General features: G+C 46.6%; 1 protein-coding gene across 5 annotated transcripts in view; it reads left to right on the top strand.

The window, feature by feature from the left end:
• LOC6733703 (pneumococcal serine-rich repeat protein) overlaps positions 1-12,556 on the top strand; it is a 68,797-nt gene that overhangs the window by 13,717 nt on the left and 42,524 nt on the right. For all 5 annotated transcript variants that reach the window (XM_039291871.1, XM_039291868.1, XM_044922762.1 and 2 more), the window contains exons 2-7: positions 1,152-2,583; positions 2,691-3,375; positions 3,447-3,552; positions 4,078-4,224; positions 5,263-5,338; positions 5,402-5,531. In XM_039291871.1, the coding sequence (XP_039147805.1) occupies positions 1,525-2,583; positions 2,691-3,375; positions 3,447-3,552; positions 4,078-4,224; positions 5,263-5,338; positions 5,402-5,531 (2,203 nt within the window). In that variant the 5' untranslated portion in view covers positions 1,152-1,524. The remainder of the gene's footprint in view (positions 1-1,151; positions 2,584-2,690; positions 3,376-3,446; positions 3,553-4,077; positions 4,225-5,262; positions 5,339-5,401; positions 5,532-12,556) is intronic.

Below are 12,556 nucleotides of genomic sequence, written 5' to 3'. Positions count from 1 at the left end.
TAGTGTTCTAGATTCCAGGGCTGCTCCGCCTTTTGCATGTTGTGTACGAGCATTGTTGGGCATTATTTTCTTCTACTTTGCATTTAATCATTTTTTAGATGATGGGCCTGCTGCTGTTGATGGCGCCTATTGTGGCGACCCTTTTGTGTGCCATTTGCATCACAGCTGGCGTCGACATTTACGAGCATGCGACTGAGATTGCAACAGTGACTGTGCACTGCGGAAATGAAAACAATATCCATTTCCATTGTAGGTCTTTATTCGGTGTGTATGCATACATATACATTCGGAATGAAGGGCCGCAAAAAGCGCATTGGAGGCCACAAGGGAGTCCTGTCGCTGCCATTTTCCCACGGGCCTGGGGCCCTAGCTCCCATATGTATATACATTTAGACCGACATTTCACACGGCAACTGGGAGCCTGGCTTTAGCAGTAACTCGCACTCCCACTTACCTGTCACAGCTCGATGCTCTCGATTCACTTGTCCCGACTCAGTGATGTCCGCCTGGCTTTGTTTTTCATCTAAAGCGGATATTACAGAGGAGAGATGAGGCGCGAGGCCCAAATGGAATACGCGAAAAATGCATACATTTTATTATAGAAATAATACAAAAAAACAAAACAATTTAAATTAAATAAAGCTTTCAATTTACAAAAGTGTTGACCGCTCTCTAGTAACTTAGCTTTTCGGGCCTGTATAAAACCATAACCATACGTACCAAATTTAAATGTGATGATCTCATATTTGGTCCTAAACAGGCCAATAAATGTGGGTCATCACTGACCACTCGACATTGAGTGCTGCTAGAGCGCCATGAATGCCGTCCCTTGCGTGTGTGGGGGTTCTGTTCGCATGAGCGGGTATGTTTGTGGGGAAGGATGTGCGTGCAACAAGTTGAAATCTGCTACACTCATGCATAATGGAGGCAGACGCGAATCCGAGCCAGAAAAGTGAGCAAAACTATTGGCATGCTGTCCTCGCTGGCTGGGCGCTTCGCCATCCCGCGCCCCAAGTAACTGCTCCATCTTTTGTGAGTCCTTGAATGTAGTGATGGGAAGGGAGGGGGGCACATAAGGATATTGGGCGATGATTGTCTATTGAATTGAGTGCGAGAGTCGGTCTAATGTTCGGTTGCTCTTGTTGTTGCAGGTGCAGCCGTCGCCTTTAAGCGCCACTTGATGCCACCGTGACACACAAAAGAGAAAGAATTGAAAAGCCAATTGACGAGAAGATAAACGAGAACGAGGTAACCAGGAGGCGGTGGCGATGACACTGTCGCATCCAAAGACGTCGCCACCCAGATGACGGGCAGGCATCAGCAGGAGGAGCCGACGACTCAGGAGCAGAAGTACCAGCACAACCCCGAGGACAAAACAAGCCGATCAACGTGTCAACGCGTCGAGTAGAATGCAAATAGGCGCTAAAACCAGCAGCCGAAGCAGCAACAACCGCCTCCAACCACCAGAGCCTGAGCCCGAGCCTGAGCCGCCCATTGAGCCACCCACCATCCAACTAGGCCAACATGGCGGATGCGGACGATAGCAAGAGTGGCACTGGCAGCGGGGGCAGTGGTAGTGGCAGTGGTCGTGGTAGTGGCGCTGAATCCCTGCAGTTGCTGACCAAACTGGACAAGGCCGTGTCCACCAACGATGTTCTGCTGGATCTCCAACGGGCGCTCACCTACGAGGCTGTCTTCAGCACTCTGGTGGAGCACAAGATGCAGGCCCTCAAGCGGGACTACGAGGAGCACAAGAAGGCGAAGCGGCGCAAGCGGAAGTCCATCGGTCGCATTTTTCTGCCGAAAAAACTCTTTGGCAGCGGAAGTCGCCGTTCCAGCAGGGAGGACACCCCGCCACCGGAGGAGCACCAGGTCCAGCCTTCACCACCAGCCACTAGTAGCGGGAAGACCAGGGCCCAAACAAAAGGCAAGACCCGGACGGATGACATTGAGGAGGCCTCCGGCTCAATGGCCAGTTTGCAGCGATCTCATCCGAAGCGCCCTGACAACTTGGAGGACAGCCTGGCCAGCACGCTGAGCAACTCCTCGGGAGCCCAGCGACAGCACAAGCACAGCCACAGCTTACTTGTTCGAGCTCAAACGCACACGCCTGCACACCAAATGGATATGGATGCGGACCGGAAATCCATTAGCTCGGATGCGGAGCTCAGATTGAAGGGCACGCTCCCAGCCAAACATTCCACAACGATTAACGGCGAGTCGGAACTACTGCCCCCGATCTCCGGACACGACAATACCTCGACGACTGCCACAGCAACTGCCACAGTGACCGCCACGGCCCACGGCGGAGTCCTCCACAGCTCCACGCTGGCGGACGACAGCCTGACCGCCTCGCTGCGCGGCAGCCTTGAAAGCCTCTCTTACAGTAGTTCCCGCTGCACCGTCAGCTTTGGCGGAGCGGAGGTGATCACCGCGTCCGGAGGGGAGGCGGAGTCGAGAGAGCGGGCGCGACTGGCCAAGAGACTGAGGATCCTGGAGGCCAAGTCCATCAGCGCCCAGTGCAGCCCCATCTTTCCCAGGCACGTGGTTCGCTCGTTTCCGCTGCAGTCACCTCAGCAAGCGGTAAGTAATCCATTTGAATATGACTAAGTTCAATAAGCTTAAAAGAAAGATTTGTGGTTAGTGTCCAGTGGATTTTATAGTTTCTCATGTGTGTTTGCCTACCCCAGCGCCTGCACATCAATGTTCCCTCCAGTTTGGCCAAGCCTCAGCCGCAGTTGCAAGTGCAGCAGCAACAGCATCAGCAGTTGCAACCTCACGTGGCCTTGGAGATTGAGACGCTACCCGCTCCACTTCCGCAGCGGAGGCGTCTGCTGCCCAAGCAGATATCCTGCACTGAAAGCGGAGGAGCAGGAGATTTCGGAGTGGCAGGAGCGGAGGCCTACAACAGGTATTTCTCCCGGCAGAACACGTCGGAGGATAGCGCCAATGTAACGGTGAGCACGGTGTTGGCGCAAAGCGATTCCCAGTCGCTGCATGCCACGCCCAGCTATGCAAATACGCCACCGGCAATGGGCAGCAGGAGTCAGGAGCGCCGCAAGTCTCGCAGCACTGGACTGCTGGCTGTGCGACCACCATATGGCGTGGATCCCAGTGCCGTGGTGATTCCCATGGAGGACGGCAGCGTGGAGCGCGGAGCCAGGACGAGGGCACTGGTGCCCGAAAAACTACACCGGATGACCTCAACGTCGACGGGCTCCAGTGTGGCCGCCACCGGCTGCTGCAGTGCAACGAAGCCGAAGGAGAGGCCGAGCGAAGCCTTCAGGCCCTCCGCGATGCCCTCCTCCGCAGCAATGACAACGGCCCAGAGCACGGGCAGCGACGATGAGTACCGTCGGCGGAAACGGAAGTACAGTAAGTGACAGCGAGCTGCAGTGAAAGGTGCCTCAATCATTCAGAACTCCTTCCTTGCCCATCTCCCCCAGAGCGCCATCATCGATGCTCGGATCCCGCACTGGTCTATCCCACGCCCAGCGGTCTCCAGCACTATGTGCACGTGCTCGGCATCAATCCGGATACACAGCAGCCCATGTAAGTCACGAACAAGGCAGGGAAAAGTCTTCCAATTGCGAGGGATTCAAATTGCGTTTCATCAAAACGAATTTCCTGTTTTGGTCACGTTTTGAATATTTAACTTTTATTTATTTACAAAGGATTAGTCAGGAAAAAATCCACATTAATAAAGCCAGTTGTTAATCCCGAAATTAAGCAAGCAATAATTAATGATTATTGAACAAAATGTTTAAACACCATAACTCACTGGAGTACTAAAATAATTAAAAACCAGTCATTAAAGTTGTCAAAGCCACTAAATTGGTGAGCACAATATGTACATATATACTTGAAATTAAGTTTATGTATTGCATATAGCAACGGAAAACACTCAGTTTTAGTTACGAGTTTTTATATTTATTTGTTGTATATAATTACATAATCCAGTTCGAAATGATAGATATAATCTGAACGACACATATTTTCTTTTTGAAATGTGGGTGACATTTTTATCTTGTTTGGATATCAAAGGTCATAGCCGCTAATGTGATTTATTATCCGCAGACAATGCCCGTACGGTGAGGACTCGCCCTGCGACCTGCAGCTGGACATGGACATGGACTTGGACCTGGACCTGGACGATGCCGATAAAATCGACGACCTTGAGCAGATGGTCCCCAGTGGTCATCAGCGGCATCGCCGAAAGCATCGGTGAGTGGCCACCGGAGTCTGTGTAACCCACACGCTCTGGATGTCCCTAAATCCTTTCAGCCAGCAAGACACATTGGCCTTGATGGCCGAACCAAAATCGGCTTGAGTTGAGAAATGATCGGAGCGCACATAAATAATAGCGCGATTCGGGCCCGGCTGATGGATGAATGGTGGCTCGGTTCGACAGCTAGGACATTCGGACAGGTGCTGCAACACAAAGGACTGGCCGTGTCCTTGGGCTGCACTAATAAATGTCCTGCCGACTGGCGATGCGATGGCGATTGTGATTGCCAAATATGCCCTAATGCGTGCCCCCCTCCTATGCCCACCACCCACATCTCCCCTGGGAGGTTCGCGTGACGTTGAGCAGACAAAAATTGATTGACAAGCTTTGTGCGACTATTTTGTGGGGGGAAAGGCAACGGACTTAGGTGGCTCACTGGGTGGGTAACCGGGTGACTGGGTGGCACAATGGCATTGACTGTCAGCAGTCCGATGTCTGCCGCTGCTCTCCTTTTTCCGCCCATAGCCAGGAGCAACTTCCGTTGCAAAAATCGAGCCATGTTGTTTGTAGCGAACGGTGGGTTGGTGGGGCTGCGGTGTAGGGGAAATTGCGGCAGCTTTGTAATGCGGAAGTTTTGCAAAACCCAAACGGAAATAGAGCAAATATGTTTAAGCTTCTGCTGCAGGTTGAGCTCACATATGTGGCTGAAAGCAGGCAGACGCTCAGGCACACAAGCTAAACAGATTAATGTGCAAAATTTCTGCCAGAAATAATCATCAAATGGCATTAAAGGCAATGCCAAGTACCTAAAACTTTATTTCCTCTTACCAGCATTTGATCAATTTATAGCTTTCCAAGCCAACAAGCAATTTCCTTAGAAGAACATGTAAAATCAATTTAAGTCTTCATATGCTTTCAAGCCAGGACATTTTTTAAATTATATTTATAGGCCTTTAAAGAAGTATCCTTAAAGAAATACGTTTAAAGTGAAAACTGATACATATATATTAACTCCTCTTCCTTTCAATTCATAGACATCGCCACAAAAAGCGACATCGGCACAAAAAACCAAAAATTCTGGTGCAGGACTTGGACACAGAGGTTGTTAAGGTGAGTCATGCTCAGAGCAATATACCAAAAATTATATAATTTATAATTTATATATCCCGCTAGGTGATCGATCCTCATGATCTGTCTCAGCGTGCTCGCTGGACAATAATTGCCACCGCATGTTTGTTACTGCTCATGTGCCTCATGTTGATTGGAGTCACTTTGCGTATGGCACCGATAATCGATGATATGGGTAAGTCCTTTACAGGAATATATATTGCGATTTTTACCCTAAAAAGAAAATGCTATATCCCATATAAATTACAATACTTTATATACCCCGCTTGTATTGCAGTACAGTTAGCCATTTATTTTTTAAGCGAACATAACTCTAATGGAACAATTGATTAGGCCAAGCTTAAGATATAGAACACATGAAATGCGCCTCGTTATTATCCTTGAATTGCTGGAGTAAAGACATTGTAAATACGCATTACTCGTAGATACGATATATATTTGGTATTATACATATTCGTGCATTGATATTATAATCTGTATTGGATATTGTGTTCAATAGAACCAATCGATATTGTTGGCAAACACATTTCTAATGCGTTGCGTATTGTGTTTTGTTTCGTTATATTTCAAATTTAGAAAACCTAACGAAATGTAAGTACAAGCGCAAAATCAAAAGACCAAAGACTGGTAAGGTATATACATCGGTAGATGATACAATTCTGCAAAGTTGTTAGGCTAAACATAATCCTGTGATTTGAAGAATGAAGTTTTGCAGAATGATCAAAACCAGATTTTGTTTTGGATGTCATTAAATGTTTGTGTTTTTGGAACCCCTTTTAAGGGACATCCATGGTTTGCTGTTACCAAAGCTTTACTGTTACATTTAAGGGCCATAAAAGGGCTTTATGAAAAGCTCTGGTGGCCCTCAAGCTTGTGTTGCAATTTCAGGATTCAGCTTTAAGTTTGGGACATTTGGCTGCTTTAAAGCTTGAGTTTATTTTCCCGCAACTTGAGCCAGCTTTTCGAGTGTTTTTCGGGGGAGCTTTTGGCTGGCGCTCGATCTCAATGCCTTTGCAACACACCCCACCCGAAGCGGCACTTTGCCACCCCCTGCTGCGTTTATGTGTGCCATTGTGTTGCATAACAACGCAGTAACGGACGCGGAACTAGGACAGTGTATCACATGTTGCATCTCACACAAACACAGTAGCAAACAACAGCACCCATACCAATACCAACACCAGTTCACCCAAGCTGCCTGGCATTAGTATTTGTTTCTCTGTTTTTGGCATCGAGATTTGCGAACTGCATGATTTGTGTTGCCGTTGTCGTTGCCTTTCCCGTTGATGCTCGATGTGTATGGTCCATCAGACGTCCCCCGTAATTATCAATCATCAATCATGCATGCCTTGGCTCACCTTCATTAGAGTGGAGAGCGATATAATTAGATGTTGATTAGAAGACGCCCATCTCCTTGCAAGTCCGCATCCTTCCGCCGATAATTTTGGATTCCCCCATTGCGATGGCAGTGCAAACTTTTGGCTGAAAACACTGAAATGTCAACAGGCAGCAGCTGCGACTCCTGCTACCAGTGCTGGTTATATAGTACCAACCGTCGCTCGCTGGGCTCCCCTAGTGCTTCTGGCCCTTTTCCAAGGAGACGCACTTAATCGGCAGCCACGACGGTGGCAGCACAATGGGGCTCACCGCAGCGTGACAGGGGCTGGTTAAAACTAATTTGTGTGCCGGCACGCTTTGGTACAGTGGATCTAAGACCCTTAGATTGAAAACCTGAGGATAGAGGGTATCATATATAAACAGAAGTTTGGAAACTAGTAATGTAAAATCCTCAAGCAAATTAAAGATGAAGTAACATAACAATTGTTCAGATCGAACTTTTCATTAAAAAGTTATGAGCAACTGTTGAAAACGCCGATAGATGACGCTCGTGTGCAATATTGAAAACATCTCTTTCGAACTTCCTTAAGGTGACTTAAAATTAATGCTTAAAGCTGAGTGTTGCCTTACTAGCATTCAAAATCCTGTGAAAGTCGTTAGCCAGGAAAATATAAAGAACCATAATCAGATTAAGAAACTGTTTTGCAGAGGAGGGTGATAATGGCTTCCAGGTAAATGCAACTGCAACTGCGACATAAAAAGCCAAAGGATAGAATAGCATGATGGCCTTCAAGAAAAAGATAGATGGACATAAATACTACTGCCAAGCAAAAAACGAATCAGCGACCTTGATACACCGAACAGGTGTATATTTCAAGGCGGATAAATATCCAAAAGCACTTTGATTCGCACTTTGATAAGTTTGGCAATATCCCTTGGACAGTAATAGCTTCGGAATCGGGTATCAAAGGTTTGAACCACAGTCCGCGGAAAGGCGCTAACTGCGGCATGCACGAGGGCACTCCTGGCCAAAATGGCGGCTGAGCGCTGCTTCCTGCTCCTGCCTGCTCCTGGCTGCTCCTTCAGCCTGCTCCAGATGGCCACCCACCCAGGTCGCCCATTTTCTACCGCTTTTCCTGCTGGTGCGTTCATTGTGAGCGCCGAGTGGAAAATGTGGAATGGAATGCTGCTATGCATTTCTTAAACCAAATCAGAGGCCATGACAAAGCAGCTCCGCAATGCCCTGCCCTGTTGTTTGTCTTTGCTTTGTGCTGGCTCTCAAAATAGGCGAAAGGAAAACAGAGCCCCACCCTCGCAACAACCCATCCATCCGCCCATCCACCCCCTCAGCCAGCTGATGACGTTGAAGCCGCTCTTGACTTCGACCCGGCGAGAAAGTTTTTCCACTATGCACGCAATTTCCTCGGGAGGAACCATAGTTTGTTGCACTGCTGCTGGTCCTTTTCCATGTTTTCGCCGCTCGGATCTTGCAGCTTTGATGCACAGAGACAAAAGCATAATTACTCCATTTACCTACTGCCTTTTGAATTTTCCAGTGTGTTCTTTGTTCATGAATAATGGGTTCTGTGAATCGCTTTACTTTATTAGTAGTTATACAAGTAGTAGGGTATCTTCTATTCAGTGTCTGCGGCACTCAAATCATTCTGCATGGTTCCGGAAAATGAGTTAATATACAAATAGTTTCGCCAAATTGCATTTATTGGTATGTTTTGAATAAATTCTTGTTTTATTATTTAAATATTTTTGGCATATTTATACTTTGACCTTCTAGTGTAGGAAATGGGAATATATTTCAATACAATGCTCGCACGATTTAGAGCGATTATGAATGTTATAATTGTTTTTCTCAGCGTTTTCCCTAGTTTTTTTTATTTTTATTTTTTTTCGCTGTGCTGCTCCGCTGCTAGTTGGTGTTGTTGTACCGCCCGAGGGAAGCGGTCGCGATGTCATTTTTGGTGGTGCGCGTAGATGCTCCTCTTGCTGTTGTTTCATTACTTTGCTGCATAAAACAAATGCGCATAGTTGCCGTCAGTTATTATCCACTTGCAGCGGCACTTTGTGGCAGCCACCATGTCACCATTTCAGCATTTCGCCAGTTCACGGGGAACACGGAAAACGGCGGGAATCATGGCAACAATGCGCCCCCTTGGCCAGAACGCGTTTTCTTTTGGCTTTGCGAGCGCTGGCTTAATCAACACGACAACGTTACTGCGAGCCACAAAAGGCATTCCAATTGCCCAGGCTCAGTATTCAGTATTCAGGCTCTGGCTCGGGCTCGGTCTCAGGCTCAGGCTCAGTTCCAGGATTCAGCCAAAGGACCTAGCCATGGACAGGCCACGCCCCCTGCTGCCAGCTCCCAGCCCCCCTGCCGTCCGCACCCCCAACTCGGCCGCAAGTATTTCTGGGACCAAATTATTTTCATAGCTTTAGCTTAAAAGCTGAAAATTCTGCTGCCCCTCTGGCGCTGGCAAAGAATTAAAAATATTTACAGTATTTCCAAGTGAGCCGCACAAAACAAAGAATACAACAAAAAAAAAAAAAACAGGAGAAGCTGTGTGTAAAAAACAAAAGGAACGCAGGAAACTTGGACGAGCAGGAGACAAAGGATATGTCATCTCTGTGTGTGAGGGATCCTGTGCGTGTGTGTGTGTGTGTTTGGTTACCACAAGAGGGGAAAATGGAAAGCATTCCAAACAAATATGATAAACCATAATTCCGCCAGCGACATAGATACATAGCTAGCCGTCGAGATGAGAACTTTTGTCATTTTCATTTTCATTTTCCCCAATTTGAGCACAAACCACAGGCAAATATCGACAGCTCCACAAAGGATAACGCCATGACCAGGGATTAAGACCGCCCCAACTTTTCATGATTAATGACGCTTTGAAAAGTTGGCCATGCTTTCGCCCAGCTTTCGCCTTCGCCTTTCGCCTTTGCCCTTGTCACATTTCCCATTTTCTCGGCGTGCGTTTGTTTCAGTCAACTGTCGGCAATCGGCAGTCGGCAGTCATCACATCATTTCAAAGCGATTTCCTTAATGATTGCCCATGGTTGTGGGTGGTACTTCCATTTATCCATCCATTTGCCCAGCTGCATAGCTGATTTAATCAGACTCAAGCTGCATTCAAAAGTATTTCAGCAGCGTTAAGAGCAATGCGCTTTTTAATAGACCCAAAAACCCGAAACCCTCTTGACTCGCCGACTTAATTGCTTTCCGGCAGAAAAAAAAGCTAGAAGCGAAACGGCAAAACGGCGAAACCACCAGGCTGTTTTTGGCAAGCTGCCCTGTCTGCAGCCGAAAATTAAATTGGCCATGTTTAAACAGCAAATTTGGACAAAATTAGGCGGGCCCCTATATAGTTTTCCAAGGGCCGGTGGGGGTCGGTCGTGCCAAAAGGCAGTGGCCTGCCAGGGAATTATTCAAAACTCGGCGGCTGGTCAGTGAAATGAAGCAAAGCCACAGCCGCAGTTATTTGAGGTGTGGGCCCATGACCACGTAATACCCTGCGATAACCGAACCACTGCCCTGAAAGTGGGTGGTCCCTCAAAGCACATCCACATCCCGGCATCGCGGATGAATCCCTACCAGACCATCGGTCTGAATCCGTAATGAGATGAGTGCTGCACCGCGTACAACTTACGCAAATATTTGGCAATTATCTAGTTCGGTTTCGTTCACAAGCCCTGAGCACAGGAAACCGGACTCGGAACATCTCGGCGAAACATCCACACCCGGCATTATTATAATGACTGAACATTGCAGCAAATTAGTCAAAACAAAAAGTAGCTGAAGCGAATGAGAATGGCAAAACAGAAATGTAAGCTCCAGGGAATAGAACGAACTAAAGTATACCCTATAATTCTCTAAAATTCCAGTTGTGTCGTGCCTTTCATGAAGTAAAAAGAAGACAATTTTCCTTATAAATTTCACTCAAAAAAATCATATTTCCTGCTTTTGTTTGTTTAAAGTAAATGCTAGACTTCGTTTAATTTTTAATAGACCCCATCGAAATAAGTGGGTTTTAAACGGAAACTTCTGTGAAATAAGTCGGAGCCCTGCTCCATTCAGAGACCCCATATTAGGACATCAACCATAAATGTTGGCTGCCCATCCTGGTCCACCCGACCCGACCCGCCCAGACCAGGACATCTCCTCGAGAAGGGGCGGAAAAGTTGAGTGGCCATCGGGCGTGTCAAAAGACAAACACCAAATGGCGCGCTGCGGGTCTCTTTGTGTGTATGTGTGAGTGTGTCCTGTCTCTGTTTGCCTGTTTGTCCAAATGCGAGTGTCTTTTAAATACTCATTACAAAATTAATTTGGGGAAAAGTTTTGATAAAAATCCTATTATAAACATAAATAAATAGGCTGGCCAGAAGCAGCGGCAGCGGAGTGCTTTGCGTGGGGGGTCAAAGGACAAAGCAGTCCTTGCTGTGCAAACAATTGTGAGTGTGCAAAGTGGAAAAGTGGGCGGGGCCCTTGGTAGTGAAAGGTAGTGGCAAAGTCAAAGTCAAACAATGAGGCAGCCAACTGTAAAGGACGAGGGCTGAGACTTCATTAGTGCTCATCCACAATGTATGCTGGTGTCGTCTTGCTACCCGAATTTCCCTACCTCCTTCCCCCATATGACCACCGAAATCCTTGCGTTTTGCTCCTTCGTCCTGAAAAGTGCCGAAATGGTTATAAGCCGTTATGGGTTTGCCACTCGCTTGTGGTTTATTCAGCCGCTCAGTCCGCGACTATAGGCATATTCAATATTCATATTTCGCTGTGGCAGGGACATTTATTAACCGAAAAAAAACCACACAAGTACACAGTAAGAAATCTGCACAAAGTCGTTGGAAATATTTTTAACAATTATTTCTGCAACTGCTTGCATTGTTGTTACTATCATACGCATACGTATGTTTCAATATTGTTAATTACATTTTTTCAAATTTGAATACTAATTTCAAGAATGCCTTCCATTTTAACTTTAGAAATTACCTTTACTTGTACCAATTGTAGCTAAATAATTCAACTATATGGAATTTTTGCTGACTGCAAACATCGATGTGCCCATAGGTGACAGGTGAATCGCAGGGCGGGACCCATCGTTGTTGGTTAAACTAGAAAGTCTTGTTTCTGTTTGGCCAACGTTCGGCAGAATTTAATCTCAAGCTGAAACCGAAGACATTTTGCCAGTCAACGCTCGAAAATGCCGAGCGAAATTGCTTTGCCCGACCATGCCCCCAAGGTGATTTGCATAGCACAGGTGACGGCGAGGGGCAAGTGGATGTGGTGGCAGGTGGACGGGTGGGCGGTGTGCGAATCTCCCGGTTACCGCTATTCAAAACGTGTAGTGTCAGTCAAAGAATGGTGGCATATGGGTGGCTGGTGTGCTGGATTGTTTGAGCATACGCTCAAATTAAAAGACCGAGCAAAAATAGGAAATATAGTTTGAATAATAGACGGCTCACTCTGCCTAGACAAACTTTATGAAAATGTAATAGTGCCCAAGTTAATTGATTTCGAAAGCTTCGTAACGTGTGCGGCTAAGTAAATGGTATATACAACTTAAAATATTCTACGAACATAGTTTTTTAAGATAAGAGGCAGTGTCAAAAGCATCGAATAACAGATACCTGTTACTCCGACTGCTTCATTGTTTTTACCGGTGGTATCCAAAATGTTAATTAAAGCTTAATATGATGACCTTAGTGACATTTGAGAGATATTCTGCCTAATTTTTAGCAAATTTGTTTTTCCAATTAAACAGCAAAATGATAGCTCTTCTTTCGAGTTATTTTGTCATTTTAACATATATGCGATCAGATCAGGTCGCACGCAATTACGACATT

This window comes from Drosophila simulans, chromosome 2R (genome assembly GCF_016746395.2).
Source record: "Drosophila simulans strain w501 chromosome 2R, Prin_Dsim_3.1, whole genome shotgun sequence".
Lineage (NCBI taxonomy): Eukaryota > Metazoa > Arthropoda > Insecta > Diptera > Drosophilidae > Drosophila > Drosophila simulans.
The sequence above is the reverse complement of the archived record's forward strand: the minus strand, read 5'-3'. Positions and strand labels throughout refer to the sequence as shown.